Below are 16,322 nucleotides of genomic sequence, written 5' to 3' on the forward strand. Positions count from 1 at the left end.
CGCCTATCGGCCGTTGAAGATATTGGCCAGCATACTCAGTATACCATCCGGCTGCTGTTCAGGATCTGATCGGCGGCGGGCGGCTTTTGCCGCCCCCGTAGACGGCGGAATGTAGAAAAATCGGCGGGTGTCGAAAATTCCCAAAAAGTCGAGGATAGACTTGTTGTCGTTGTAATTGTTTGAATTAGATTCCTAATAAATAGATAGATATAATACAATGACAAATTAATCCCTATACTAGTTGCTTTGCTAATAGGGTTGGGCGATTGGGAAGTCAGGAAAATAGCCAAAAACCACTCCAATACAATTATAAAGCTTGAAATGTAATACCCATTCGAACTAGCATTTTTCGATGATTTTAGCCTCAGACAAAACCCATACTACATTTATTTAAGAAGAGGGTAGAGTGTATCTCAATAACAACTAGACCTTTTCTGTTGAAAACTGAAATCAAAAATGGAGGGTCGACTAAGAAGGTCCAGGGAGGGGGGGGGGGGGGGGCGGGTTAACTGTGATTGACTAGGCATTTTGGGGGAATTTCATCTTTAAATTATATCTTTCCTGTAAAGCTGATGACCGCTTTAAGCCGCCACTAGCGGCCACCAAGCTGCCACCGAAACTTCTAGCCACTGCTTGGTTGTCAGCTAGAATTCTGGCCGACGGCAGCTGTCGTGTAGTCTCAGCAGGAGCCTTCCAGGTAGAAATATGGAATGGTTATTTACATCGTATTACAGAAAATTTCCTCGGAAAGTAAAATCTCACACAATCTCTCTCACTCACTCACTTATTCTGTCGCTTTCTCTTTCACATATGTACATACTCTCTCTCTCTCAATCACTCTCATTCTCATTCTCACTCTCTCTCTCTACTCTTTCTCTACTCTCTCTCTCTGCTATCTCTCTCTGTCTCTCTCTGTTTCTTTCTTTCTCTCTCTCTTTCTTTCCCTCTCTCTCTCTTTCTCTCTATCTCTCTTTATAAGAAGGGGGGAAAACGGGAAGGGTGTTGCGGGGAAATTTTTACATAGAATTGTTTGTCATAATCACATTCCCTTTTCCCTAAATAAACTTTCGTTATAACTATTCTATATTATTCCTGCAGGGTTTCTAAGGGAGAAAATATGTAGGAATTAATTTGATTATCCTCGCTCCCTTGGAATATATCATCCTCACCTAAATATTAAGTACACTGGTACCCAAAGTTTTATAACCAAGTTTCTTATTCGTTAGCTCAAATACTTTGGGTACTTTTTTATTAAATTTGATTTGTTGGGTCAAACCAACAGTGTTCTAAATATTTAACCAATTATTTTCATCTATAGAAGTGACAATTTTGTTTATAATCATTGGCTTATCCCTGAACTAGCGGTTGTGCACCTAGCATCTAGTGCATCTACATTTAAAGGAGGTAGAAAATAGCCTAAAACCATTACCAAGGCTAAAAAAACAGCCATGGAGAGATCCCATAAAAACGAGAACTCAATCGGTTCAGTAGTTATTGATATCTTAATCTACATACATACAAAATGTCTGTCTGTTTTTCATCTATTTGAACCGAAGGATCTCGCAATCGTAAATCTTACCTAACTACTACAGTAATCATCATGCAATGTTTGAAATCGAAAGGACAATTCTAACATGCCTAAATTAACTTAAAAAAGCTATCCGTTACGGACGTACGGACCGACCCTAATTATAGAAAAGCTTTGCTGTTAAAAATGCGCGAAATTTTACCTAAAAATGTGGCACCTCCTTTTCTTTCCGGGGAGACTATAAAATTTCTCTCCTCCCTAACTTGAAGAAAATTATCAACTTCGTTCAGGTTTTCATCAAATGTTATATCATCCTTTTCATAATTAATACTTAGATTATAATTTTTAGTTTACAGAATCTCCTAAAAGTTATTCTATCTAATGGCACTTTAAATGATTGGTTTCTTTTAAAAATGATATGATACCTATCTATGTTGCGCTCAAGTCTCTGCGATTTTTTGTGATTTCTCTTGGGAGGGTAGTAGTACCCTCCCCCAAAATAGTTATAAACCTTCTCTACCCTGTAAAGGAGAACCTGATAGGTTCGGCGGTTAGCGAGATCCATCAGGACCAAATACACAAACAGACAGACAGATATACATCGTTCTACTTTGTATTATTTATAGGATCTCCTAAGAAGCTACTCAAATTACATATTTACCAGGAAGAAGGGGACATTCAATTGGACTGCAAATAACACCAGTGCCCAAAGTTTTATAAACAAGCTCTCTCATTCCTTGGCATAACAACTTTGGGTACTTTTATTTAATTTTGATCATCCGTTTCATTCAACCAATTATTTTAATTCAAAGTAGGGGGTAAATTTTGTATATTATCAATAGAATTAAACATCAATTTATCGACCATTTTAATCCACTTATTTAAAATTTTCTATCCTATGCTCGGCTAGGCACTTTAAGGAAAACTGAACAAAATTGTCTTTATAAAGAAAACAAGGATGACAACATCCATAGAAGCGAAGCTCTGAAATGGTAAGACTAACGAACATTAACACTTGTAAAGTGTCAGAACTTAATAAACTGAATATTAATGGATAAGTTTATTTGTACAAAATATATGTACATACAAAAATTTGATGTTAAAAAAGTAAAAAATCAGCTTGTTTTAAATGGACATACGGACTTTCTGGTAGCAATTATAGAGTTGCTGCGCTTTCTAAGTCGTACCTAACTGTTTCAGGAATCAGCATACAAAGTTTGAAATCGATAGGACAATTCTAACGAAAAGAGCCAACTGTAACGGACGGATGGACCGACCCTGATTATAGAAAAGCTTCGCTTTTAAAATATTCCCAATATTGCTTCCAACTAATCCACCAATGAAAATAAAAATATTGTCTACATATTGTTGTAAAACATGATTCTATAATTGTAATAAATAAAGAAAATTGATTAATTAAGTATTTTGTTCCTGAATATTTTTGTTCTTTATTGGTTTGAACCCAAATTCCAATTGTGGCGAAGTTGTCCCTTTGTTTTGCCTAAAAAATATAAAACTTGTATAAAAGTAACAGGATGTCTGTCTGTCTGTGTGTGTGTGTTGCAAAGGATCTCGTTATCAGCAGAACGTCATACTGAAGCTTTCAGGGGAAAATTTCAAACTACTTTTGGGGATGGTACAACTTCCCTCGTGAGAGAAATCACCCAGCGTCACTCAAAATGGCGCTAAAGGCCACTAACGCAAAATAATGAAGCAAAATAATATAAAAGGCAACTAGAGGCCTATAGCGGCGTTGCCGCTTGTAAAAAATACGTTGATCGTTTTTCTGTCTGCACAAAAATCAGATAACTACAGATAAATCGTTTAAACTAATAAGTACGACATATCTGTCTTCTAGTTTACTGTTATCAAACACCAATTTTAAACATTATTATCAATGTTATTGATTAAATTAAGAAATATTTTTTTACCTTTCTGGAAATTTGAACTGCTGCAGATTATTTTTGTTGAAAAATCCTTTCATCGGCCCTCGCGGCTTAATTGGGAATACTTAAAATAGAAAAAAAGAAATAATTATTGCATCGTTTTATAGACATCTTCCCACGAATAGTAACAAAATCAAAGAATAAATCCAGTTTTGTTAGCTCCAAGGGGCCGAAGTCCAGGACTAACAAAAGTTGTCGATTTTCATGATTTATATTTAAATATTAGAGGTAAATTGACTTTAATACTACACATGATTTTTTAGAATAGTTCTAATAACCGGTTCTAATCCAGCGGATATTAATTGTTTTCGAAATCATACTATAATTAATAATTATTGCTTTAAATTAGGGTTGGGTCGGATATCCGGTTTAGCCGGATATCCGTTAATTTGCCGGATATCCGGCATTTGAAATCAGCCGGATATCCGGTATCCGGCCCAACCCTTCTTACAATGATGTTTTAGGATAAGAACCAATCACAAAACAATGGAAGGGAATGAATGTGGGTAAGTCTGTTTATTGTCTCATAAGATCTCGCCAATGTCACATTATAAAATCTTGAGGACAAATCAAAGGAATAAAGGTCATTCCAAAGGACTGCCTATAAAACTATAAATAAGATATTTTTGTTTATTGTGATAGGGGATGTACAATGTACATCAAATTAACATCCAGATCTCTGGGAATGTGACAATGGTCAAAAGATTATATCCCCTCAAAATTGTATTACAACTATTCACCTGCTATTTGGTCAGCAATTTTATTGCTTTCAGAAACATCAGAATCTTTTAGAGTTTTCTCGTCAACATTTTTATTGTCATCATCTACTTTAGCTACTCTGGGGTTTAAGTTGTCATTAGAATTGTCCGCAAAATAAACTAATAAAATACAATACATTCAAACATTGAAACAGATAGGATAGATTTCTTAATTTTTTTACTCTATATATTATTATATACTAGAGGTTTCGCTCCTAGCCTCTAGGGGCTTTGCCCCAAGAGGTAATTAAAAGAAATAAATAAAAAAAATGGGGGGGATTTTTTTTTGGGAAGAGGGGGTTATGGGTTTCCCACCCCTCGAAAAAATAGCCTAAAACCATCACAGGGCCAGTATGTATATTCCCTGAAGAGAAGAATCCGATCGGTTCAGTGGTTACTGAGATCTTAAGGGACAGACAGACAGACGAACGGACAAACATCATTCCACTTTGTATTATAGACTAGCGGCTACGCCCCCTAGAAGTCTCTAGGGGCACTTAAGTCAGGAGGGGGAAAAGTCGACCTCATCCCATTTTAAATTTGATTTTCAAAAGAGTAAAAAGAAACTTTCGGGGTAGAGGAGGTGAAGACATCCTCCCCAAAAATAGTTAAAAACCTTCCCAGGACCTATAAGAAGCTTCACTGTAAAGGAGAACAATATCGGTTCAGCGGTTAGCGAGATTCTTCGGGACAGACAAAAAACGTTTACTACTTTATATAATAGGATATCTCTCACAGCAAATCCTACGTAAATTTATCTATAATACAAAGTAGAACGATGTCTGTCCGTCTGTCTGTCCGTCTGAAGCTTAAGATCTCAGTAACCGCTGAACCGATTGGGCTCTATTTTTCAGGGATTATACCTACTGGTCCTGTGATGGTTTTAAGCTATTTTCTTTGGGGGTGGGACACCCCCAACCCACCCAAAAACAAAAAAATCCCACCCCCATTTTTTTTTTATTGCAGAAGATTTCCTTGGTCTTTTTTTTTGCAGGAGATTTCCTTCGTCCTTTTACGAATTTCACCTTATTTTTTTTGATCACCTCTTGGGGCAAAGCCCCTAGAGGCTAGGGGCGAAGCCGCTAGTATATAAAAAAGGATGACAACATCCATAACAACGAAGCTCAATAATCAGACGTTCGGTAAAACATTTTGTTTATCATAAAGATGTTTTGATTTATCACTGTATCTTTTCGTCATGGGAATCGCTATTTCCTAATTCGAATGAATATTTTAATTATGTAAAGATAAGTAAAGTAATAACCTTTTTATAATGATTATACAGCTTAAAATTGTACCAAATTGTGACAGGAATAATCAAGTAAAATTTAATGAAATGTAAAAGAATAATCATAATTTTGTATTGTATGAAACCTAATTTAGCTGTTTTAACCGGCGGCTTCATTGTGTCTAGCTGCTTCAGCGGCTCAGTTGTATCCAGCTGGGTTGGCGGCATTGGGAAGGTTATAACTTTAGCAGTTCGCACAGGAGCTGTCATGGTTTTAAGCTGCTCGGGGGCTGTTTTCAGCAGCTGTGAAGTTTCTTTTTGACCTAATGAAACTTTATTTTAATACCCTAAAGATTAAGATAAAAATTTGCTTTAGCTACTTTATAACAACGGCTTGTCCGTACGTCCGACTATCCATTCGACAGTTCAAAAGTGCAATATAAATAACTGAAGCTTATTTGAATATTTGAATGTTCAAGGAAACATAATGTTAAAAACTTTTGATCACTGATAACCAAACCCCATTTTTTTTACAAAACCTTACTCCTGCGTGGGTTTTAACCCTGCGGGGCAGAAAAGAACCTAATATATTGTGACCTAGATAAACTAACAGTACAAAACGAATCCCCCCCACCCAATCTCTCCACTTAATATCAATTTTATTTCCCAAATTAGGGGGGGGGGGGTATCAGTGATCCACAAGGTTACTTGTCTGAAAGAGCCGTTGAACATTTATTTTTGCTTTTTAAGAAGTTGAAATTCTATTTAAATACATGTGTAATTCATAGAAATCTATCGTTTTCAACAGACAAAGAGAGTTGTATAAGCTAACCTTTATAAAACACACACCGCGTGTTAAGAATCAGGTATTTGGTATAACTAACAAGTGAAATAAATCTTGAATAATTTTGGGGGCAAATGTAGAGGTCGTCAATTTTACTATATGTTGCCCCCCAACGACAGCTGAAAACCACGTATAAGTTTAGTGATTTTTTTGAACACAGTAATATTGTCTGACTGATTATGACGTAACAAAAAAAAATTAGCCAATGAGAGGCCACTATAAATTTCACCATTGGTCAATAGCGGCCTCTCATTGGCTAATTTTTTTTTGTTACGTCATAATCAGTCAGACACTATTACTGTGTTCGATTTTTTTTCGAATTAATTTTGTTATTGGTATAAGCTGGTTAAAAATATTACCTTCTGCATCTGTCAAAGTAAAATGAATCTTTCTAGTCCTCTTCTCCTCTTGGTGTATCTTCTTATTTCTTTTTGTTTCAAAAACAATATTGTACTTCGGGGGATTCAACAGACTATACAACAGTTTTTGCATGATATTTTGATTTGTAAAAAGGACAATTGCATCCAATGGAGCATAGCCAGTGATCTAAAGGGATAAGACAATGGTTCATTAATTAATGTAAATCCCCAATGTTAATACATAAAATTACCCGGTCTAGTTAGTTGTTAATGTTTTTAGGCACTTAACTTAACCCTTAACAGTCGGGCCCCTTGCCGCACCTTAATCAGTCGGGGGGGGGGGGGGGGGGCGTTCAACGCCCCCCCATGTTATCTCAGTTCCTATTAGAGCTAGAGGGCTAAAATTTTTTGTGTAAGTCCCCTGTGTTATGATGAATTTCCGACCTTAAGTAAGTCAAGGTCAATTTTCGCTTCCTTCACCCTTTTAATTAACAACCTTTGTTTTTAGGTCCTTTTTTACTTAAAAATTTCAAACGGCTGTAATTTTTTTATTTTTGAAGCTAGAATAAATTTTTTTTTGTAGAAAATGTTAATCTTTATGTAAATTTTATATTTCAAATATCAAAATATAAATCTAAGCGGCCGCAGCTGTACTTGGCAGCTGCCAGCCGCCGCAGTCGGCGGTCGGCGGGAAAACAGCGGCGTATCTTTATGAAAATTTAATACGTTATGTAGACATGTAAGAAAAGCTTAAGTTTAAAATTTGAAGTCTCTAAGTCAAAAATTGCGGCCACAGAAGCCATTTAAAGATTTCTGGAGAAATGGAGGATCAGGACCTGCAGGATCATACCTGGAACCTGAAATTGACTTGAACACCTGTATTTTATATGAGGATGTACTACTAGAGGATATTTTAGTATTTTGGTAAGATAAAAAGCTTTTTTTAAGTCAAAAAAATATTTTTGCTCTTTACCTGGATGACCCTGCCAGGTTTGCTGTCATTCTGTGCCCGCCAGTATGGAGATATTCAAAAAATTCCAACTCTCGGTTATGTGTCATACCCAAACTTAAAAAGTCACGCAGTTTGGGCTCTTTATCTTTCACACACAGAAAATGAGATAGAAAAAACCGGAGGGGGGGGCGTTCAACGCCCCCCCCCCCCGACCGTTAAGGGTTAATAAACCAACCAATCAGAATTTAATAAAGTCCCCAAAATATTGTTTAGCCAACGAATAAAAAAGCGTTATTATAAAACTTTGAGGACTAGTGAAATAAACAAACATGTAAAAATATTCAGCAAAAATCAACACTACGATAGATTCATAGATCATAGGGCAGATTTTTTAGTCATAAGAATCTTTATCCAAAATTTATATCTGTATGTAGTAGGATCCAAAAAAAAAATCACTTTTTGTATCATGTAAAAAAACCTTGGATAAAAAAGATGTAGGTTGTTTTTCTTTCCCCCACCATTTTTCCCCTCCCTGTTGGCGGATTTTTCTCCCCATATGTTTTGATTGAGGTGGTGGGGAGCCCTCATTTGTTTCAGGGTCTCTTTCATTGTTAGTAAATGCTCTTTTTCTGTCAAGTTTTCCTAAAATTTAAATAAATTGAAAAACAAAAGTTTGAATGTCTTTTTATATAAAAAGAAGATATTGTTGTCCTCTTGTCTACAAACAAACAAATTTTAGAGAACGTCTGTTTATTATATAAGTTATACCTAAATCAAAAAAGAGTTCGATGGATGCACTGGCAACTTTTTTAAACTCATTGTTTTAGAAGTCCTTTATGCCATACAAATGACGAGAAAGAATTAGCAAATTTTTGAAATGGTGGAAAAAGGTAAATTGGTTTCACAAGTAAATAACATATATAAAAGGATGGATTAATTGATGAATAAATATTTGTTTAATAGATTGATAGAAGAATTGATTAATAAAATGTAAAAATTTTAAATCAAGGAATAAATAAATGGGCAATTGCAAAGATAAATATTTAGAAAGATAAATAGGTTTGTTAAAAAATATAAAATGTTAATTAGTTGAGAAGATAGACAGATACATAATTAAACTTCTATGAATTAGAAGGGAACGACTGGACAGATATATTCTTCAAAAAGACTAACCTTAGAAATATCACTTTCAAAAATAGGATCAAAATCCCTAGAATTCTTCAACTTTTTAACATTTATTGGAGGTGGGGGAACGAGACTCGTACTAGGCACTGCATGGACCAATTTGGCGGATTTTTTGGGCTCCTCAAAGAATTGAATGTCGTTGTTAGTTCTTGGAGCTTCCAAAAATTTGGAAGGTTTTTCAACTTTTTCCTGAAATATATTTATATAAGTAATGGATAGAGTCACTAAAAAATCAGCCGTGTGACGTCATAAAAATAGGGATTATCCATCTCTTTTTTAGGGGTTTTCTTAACCACTTCTCCTCTCATCTTCCTCACTTTTATGACGTCACGTGGCTGATTTTTGATTGACTTTCTCGTCCTACTTATTTTATATTTATTGGTGACTTAAACGCAAAAGAAAGGTATTGCAAAAAATACTAATAAGAGATTTTTCTGTGTTACTGTCTTTTATGCTCAATCAATACTAGAACAAGCAAAAATTGATACAAATTGGCTCACACATAAATGCAGAGGCGAATTATACTATCCACACCTCTCCGCAAGAATCCGCAAAGTGTGGCGATAAAATTAAGGCCTATATTTCATGTTTTCATTTACAGTTAAATCCTTCTTTCCCCTTCTTCAGAGATATTTAAGTTTTTAAAAAAAATTTAAATCCTTATCATTAAAATAACAACAACGACTTTTAATTTTTAGGGTTAATATATTGTCTATCAAAAATATTTTATATTGAAATACGATTATTGACAATTAATTAGATGAACTTTTGAAAAGAAATAAATTATACACTTATTTTTAATATCCCTGAAAATTTTACCTTACTGAATTTGAAATTTATATCTGTCTGCTAAAATGTCCATAACATTTACATAAATAACTCCCAGTGGTAAAAAAAATTAATATTAATTTGTTGTAATTTATAACAGATTTTTAATGTAATAGCGTACGTATTTGATTTTACACGATATAATCATATGTAAGCATTGGATTTTTTTTATTACAGTCATAGCAGTGCCGCATTTTTTTGCGGTAACCAAGACGAAATTTAAATTATCTCCCGCAAACATGTATTCAATTTGCAAATGAAACAAGGATGACAACATCCATAAAAGCGAAGCATTGAAATGGTAGGACAAACGGACATTAACATTTGTATAATGTCAGAACTGAATGATCAGAATATAAATGTATAAGAGTCAAACCAAAATTGAAAGTAAATTTGTTGAAAAACTGCTAGATACAGGATAATGTTTATGGACCTACTTACATTTTTAGAGTTGCTTCGTTTATAGCATTATACTTTGTTGTCCCAGGAATTAATATACCAAAAATCAGATCAATCGGATGATTAGATCACATTAAAATTTGTTGTTAAAAAAGTAAAAAAAATCAAAATGTTTAAAATGGACGTAAGGATTATAGAGTTGCTACGCTTTCTAAATCGTACCTAACTACTAAAGAAATCACCATGCAAAGTTTGAAATCGATAGAACAATTCTAACATGCCTAAATTAACGAAAAAAGCTATCCGTTATGGACGGACGGACCGACCCTAATTATAGAAAAGCCTCGCTTTTAAAAATAGGGCCCAGATGCAGTAGTCAGAAAGGATAGTTTGAATGTTAAAATTTTTATAAATGGGGGGGGGGGGAGTTCTAACACTTCTACGTAAACAGTGATTATAGGCTTTGTCTTTGGAGTGAGAGGATAAATTATTTCACAAAAAAGTTTCCTTTTGGGATGTAGTTTTCCTATTTAAAAAAATTAGGATTTGCCTCCAGGTCCAGGTACTGCAGGCCTACAGGTGGATTCTGGACAGGTAAAAAAAATTCAAGTCAGAACAAAACTTATTTTACAAAAGTTGCTACTTTATGGGCAGTATGAACTAATTTGCAGAAAATTTTGAAATCAGGCTCCAGGTTTAGGTACTGCAGGCCTCTAGGTGGATCCTGGACAGGTAAAAACTGAAAATTTTTACTTTTAAAGTCAGAATAAAACTTATTTAACAGAAGTTGCTACTTTATGGGCAGTTTGAACTAATTAGAAGAAAAATTTTAAATCAGGCTCCATGTTCAGGTACTGCAGGCCTCTAGGTGGACCCTGGACAGTTACAAACTGAAAAATTCCACTATTTAAGTTAGAAAAAATATTTTTTAACAAAAGTTGCTACTTTGTGGATTGTATGAACTAACTTGAAGAGAATCTTGAAATCAGGCTCCATGTTCAGTTACTGCAAGCCTCCAGGTGGATCCTGGACAGTAAAAAACTAAAAAATTTTACTATTTACGTTAGAACAAACCTTATTTTAAAATCTGCTACTTTTTAGCTAGTATTACCTGATAAGCTTAAAATCTTGGTAACCACTGAACCGATCGGATTCTTCTCTTCAGGGTATAAACCTATTAGTCATTTTGTGGTTTTCGGCTATTTTCTTGGGGCGTGGAACACCCCAAACCCTCCCCCCCCCCAAAAAAAATACCCCCTATTTTTTTTTTTTTTAAGATGCAGTTCCAGATTTTGAAGATGCAGAGCCAGGGCCTAAATTTTTTTTTGATGATGCTAATGATGATGAAGATCCACCCCATGTACTACATTTTTTTTAATTACTTCTTGGGGTAAAGCCCCTAGAGGCTAGGGGCAAAGCCGCTAGTAACTTAAATAGTAGAAATTTTAGTTTTTAACTGTCCAGGATCCACCTGGAGGCCTGCAGTACCTGAAAATTGAGCCTGATTTCAAAATTTTCTTAAAATTAGTTCATACCATCCATAAAGTAGCAACTTTTGTTCAATAAGTTTTGTTCTCACTTCAAAAGTAAAACTTTTCAGTTTTTAAAGGACGCCTGCAAGAAATAACACGCTTTAACTGCTGAAAGACTGCCACAAGAAGACCAAATACCCCAAATTTAAAGCCTTCAGCTTCAATAACAAAAAAGTTCTAGGCATTTCAAAATAGCATTTTATGTACAATGAAATTTTTGAAAGATTTCCAATGCTAATAAAAGAAAAAACAATATTAAATTACGTTGCCTAGACATAAAATTATAACTTTATCTTTGTCAGAAACTTAGATTGCCTGTAACTGATTACATTTTTACAATAAAAACACCACATTTCATAGTCAAAATCTATGAAAAAAATTCAATTTAAATTGCATTTTTAAACGAAAATCATAGCGGAAACAAAGGGGTAAACTAATAAAAGCTTAGCTGTGATTGGTTGTTAAGCTGATTCAGCCTTCTGATTGGCTACAGTACATTCGGTACAACGCAAGTAAAACTTAATTTTTTTTAATGATTTTGACTATAAAAATGGGTATTTTTAATGTAAAAATATAATTAGTTACTGGAAACCTAAATTTATGACAAAAATAAGCTTATAATTTTGTTTCTAGGCCACGTAGTTTAATTTTAAAGTTTTCAACATGAGCATTGCAATTCTTTCAAAATTTCCATTGTACATAAAATGTCATTTTAAAATGCCTAGAACTTTTTTGTTATAGAAGCTGAAGGCTTCAAATTTGGGGTATTTAGTCTACTTGTGGCAGTCTTTCAGCAGTTAAAGCGTGGTATTTCTTGCAGGCTTCCTTTAACTGTCCAGGATCCACCTGGAGCCCTGCAGTACTTGAAACTGGAGCCTGTTTTAATTTTTTTTTTAAATCAGTTCATACTATAGATAAAGTAAGTTAAATAAGTTTTTAACTTGATTTTTTTTTACCTGTTTAAAATTCACCTGGAGGCTAGCAGTATCTAAACCTGGAGGCCAAATAAATTATTTTTATTTAAAATATTAAAACTACATCCCAAAAGGAAACTTTTTTGTTATATAATCTATCCTCTTCTTCTAAAGACAAAGCCTATAATCACTGTTTACGCAAAAGTGTCAGAACTCCCCCCCCCCCCCTCTTAACACTAATTGAAAGGCCATAATTTATTGAATTAAAATGTGATTATCTTATTATATAAAGTAGTAAGCTTTTTTGTCTGTAGCGAAGGATCTTGCTAATCACTGACCCGATATGGTTCTCCTTTACACTGAAGCTTCCTATAGGTCCTGAGGTGGTTTTAGGCTATTCTATTTGATAGATAAAGTCTGGGTATGGTGTTAGGCTATTTTTCTGCCTTTATTTATCCTTTAGAATAAAGCCTCTAGATGCTAAGGGCGCAGCCGCTTGTATATATCAAAGAGCAAAGCTTTTTTATCATTATTAAAGCGAGTTTTTCTATAATTAGTGTTGGTCAGTCTGTTCGTCCGGAATGGATAGCTCATTTCGTTAATTATGGCATGTTAGAGTTGTCCTATCAATTTGAAACTTCATATGGTGATTCCTTTCGTAGTAAGGTACAATTTAGAAAGCGTAGCAACACTATATTCAATACCAGAATTTTCGTATGTCCATTTTAAACATGTCGGTTTTTTTAACAACAAATTTGTATGTGATGTTATTATCCGATTTATCTGATTTTTGGAATACTGATTCCTAGGACAACAAAGTACAATTTCATAAGTGAAGCATCTCTATATTCACCTCCTAAAAAGGTATGTATGTCCTTAAACATTATCCTGTATTTCAGCAGTTTTTTACAAATTTACTTACAATTTTTTCGACTTTTATATATTGATTAATGAGTTCTGACAATCTACAGGTGTTAAACTTCGTTTTTCAACCGTTTCAGAGCTTTGCTTTTATGGATGTTGTCATTCTTGTTTTTAATGTCTATTTTTGAGGCGTCCAAATAATTACTGTTTGGAGGGAACATTGAACATAACTCAATCTATCACACAATTAAAATGAGAGTGCGATCTAAATTTATGATTCTAGTATGTTACTGCAATTTTCAAACTTAATCTTATCAATATAAATATAGTTTTTAATTGAAATTAAAAGGATTCAGAAGCTGCGGGTAAGCCTCAGTGAAATCGTCATATTACAACTTTAAAATTAACCTGGATATCTAAACATGTTTCTTTACAGCCATTTCCTGGTTAAAATCTTTATTTTGCACACCTGCGGAATTTGAGGCTTGTGTGCGGCTGTCGATCCCTTGAAATTACTATTCTTAGCCCAACATAAGAAAACGATATATTCTATGATAACAGCTGATTAGATAAACAATACTTTCTTTTAATGAAAAAATATGTATTTTTTGCAAAAATCATGTTTTAAAATTTTTAAAAAAGTTATATAGCTTAAAAAATAAAAATAAATAATTTTTATTTTACACCTTTTTTTATTTTGCTGCCTTAATAAGGAAATATTTAATATATTTGAATCGGCTTAATGCAATTTTTTTATCTTTTTTTTATGATTATTCAATACATATGAAAAAGTAACATTTAAAAATCTCGCCACAAGAAGATTTAACAAACAAAACATTGATTTTGAGTAAGATTTGATTTTTAAGTTTTAGAAAAACTATAGAAATATTCAAAGTTAAGTGTTTGTTTGCATTTTGAAAAAAAATTTTTGCCCTGTTCTATTTGATTAGAACTTTTCAAACAAACTTCATTTTATAAAAGATTAATATTTTTTAATGTTTTTTAAAACATATTACTTTAGATTGGTTAAAAGTTTATTTTTCTTTGTGATTTAGGGGTTGCAATTTTTTTGCAAATTACGTTTTTTGGCTTTTCATTCAAATAAATTGCACAATTCTGGTTTTTACTGTATAAATTTATTAAATGACTTCAGAAAAACATATTATAATCCTTACATTTACTTTTTTTTCTAACAATCTGTTTTTTATAAGACTTTTTATATCGCTGACATAAATGGCATTATTCTGCAAAAAAAATATTTTTTTTGCAAATATAAAGACATGAAAGTATTTAATAAATGGTTAACTTTAATTTTCGTTTTAGCAAAATGCATTATTGTTTCTTATAAGATGAAAATAAGGTATCGCGAATATTTGTTGCAATTTGAATGCGATTTTATTGCAAAAAGGAGGACATAGGATTTTAGTTTTAACAGATTATGATTCTGGACCCAAAATTACATAGGACTGAAGTTTTCGTTTGTTGATTGCTGAAAGTTAAAGTTTCTTGCTCTAGAATTGCTATGTGCTCAGTGATGATTACTGGCTAAAGATATATCTCTTATAAAATAAAATTAATTATTTAACTTTAAAATTTTGACTAAAACAATTATTTTACCTTTGGACTTTCATTAGCTTTTTCTTTTTTATCTCCTTGCTGTTCCAAGTCCACAAGATCAAGCCTCACAAATGGCGGCCATGATGTTTCATAAGGAGGCTCAAAAGTCGTCGTTTTTTCCTCATATGTCGTCTTCAGCACATTTTCCCGCGCTTTTGAAGCAGCTGGCCGCACGCCACCATCTTGAAAATTGGTAGCAGTCACGTGCCGGCGCCAGTTTTGGGTTTTGAACTTTTTAGAGCGTTGATGTGGTTTTGATTTTGAAGATTTTTGTCTTCTATTAGAAGAGTTTTCATTATTATCATCTGATCTTCGATTTATCTGTATGTCTGATCTTCTAGTGATTTGAAATTCTATTTTACAAAACATTTAAAATAACAGTTCTTCAAATGGTTAATTTTGAAAATTAAATACCTATTCATTTTTAAAATTTTATTATATAAATAATAATTTGATAATATAAATATATATAATATAAAAATGTATAATTGTTATTTTTGCCTGATTTTTCACTATTTGAAGATTTACATTTGACAAGTTTCTCATGATTACAAACTATTCATTAAAATCACGAAATTATAAATAAATTACCGGAACAAAGCTTGCCTTCAAAGCTTTGATTAATTTTAATAGGTTATAACAGCTTCGCTGTTGACCAAAATGTTTTTATTTTATCCTATAATACAAAGAAGTAAGGATTTTTCTGAATCTAAAGATCTAAAACAATGCTGCTCAGAATTGATTATACTTTTCAGTGAAGCTTTTAAGATGTCATAGGGTGGTGTTAGGCTATCTTTCTGGCCTCTCTTTCTGTCTTCCCTAGAGGCCAGGGACAAAGCAACCATTACTATACTTCTGCATAATAGTCTTTCTATTCCACAATTACATTTTTAGATGTTGACAACTAAGTTTTGAATTTTAGATTTTAATGCACTTTAAAAAAATGAAATATTTTTGTTGCTGTTCTATTAACTGTCTTAAAAAACGAAGAAAATAAGCCATTAATCATTAAATTCTGATAACTATAAGTGTGGTAAAATTGCTTTCAAAAAAGTTCTCATATAAAAAAACTTACTGTATTTATCAAACTCTACTATCTAATTTGTATTTATTATTATCAATCCTTTGGTAGAATCTAGTTCAGTTCCCCAAAAGTGCCTCGCGACCACAAAAAATACCCACCCATCTTTTTTAAAACAAGTTCTTATAATAAAGTAACAGGATGTGCGTCTGTTTGTCTGTCTATACCGAAGGATCTCGCTAACCACTGAATAAACAGCTGAATTTAAAAATAAACAATTTACGTGCCCCTAGAGGCCTCTAGGGGGCGTAGCCGCTAGTTCAAAATGAGGGGGTTATTTCTTGTGT

At 33.2% G+C, this 16,322-nt stretch overlaps 1 protein-coding gene across 1 annotated transcript; it reads right to left on the reverse strand.

Annotated features, from left to right (window-relative positions):
* Window positions 1-519: 519 nt before the first annotated feature.
* On the reverse strand, window positions 520-15,323 carry LOC145335324 (uncharacterized). The gene is made up of 11 exons (XM_080181060.1): window positions 14,955-15,323; window positions 8,789-8,989; window positions 8,094-8,257; window positions 6,664-6,776; window positions 5,607-5,783; window positions 4,215-4,352; window positions 3,460-3,538; window positions 2,958-3,029; window positions 1,731-1,840; window positions 1,092-1,169; window positions 520-689 (listed from the first exon to the last, which is right to left on the reverse strand). The coding sequence occupies exons 1-11, from the start codon at window positions 15,321-15,323 to the stop codon at window positions 520-522; spliced, it is 1,671 nt and encodes a 556-aa protein (XP_080037186.1).
* Between the last annotated feature and the right edge of the window lie 999 nt (window positions 15,324-16,322).

This window comes from Acartia tonsa, chromosome 13 (assembly GCF_053477335.1).
Source record: "Acartia tonsa isolate MP-2025a chromosome 13, ASM5347733v1, whole genome shotgun sequence".
NCBI lineage: Eukaryota > Metazoa > Arthropoda > Copepoda > Calanoida > Acartiidae > Acartia > Acartia tonsa.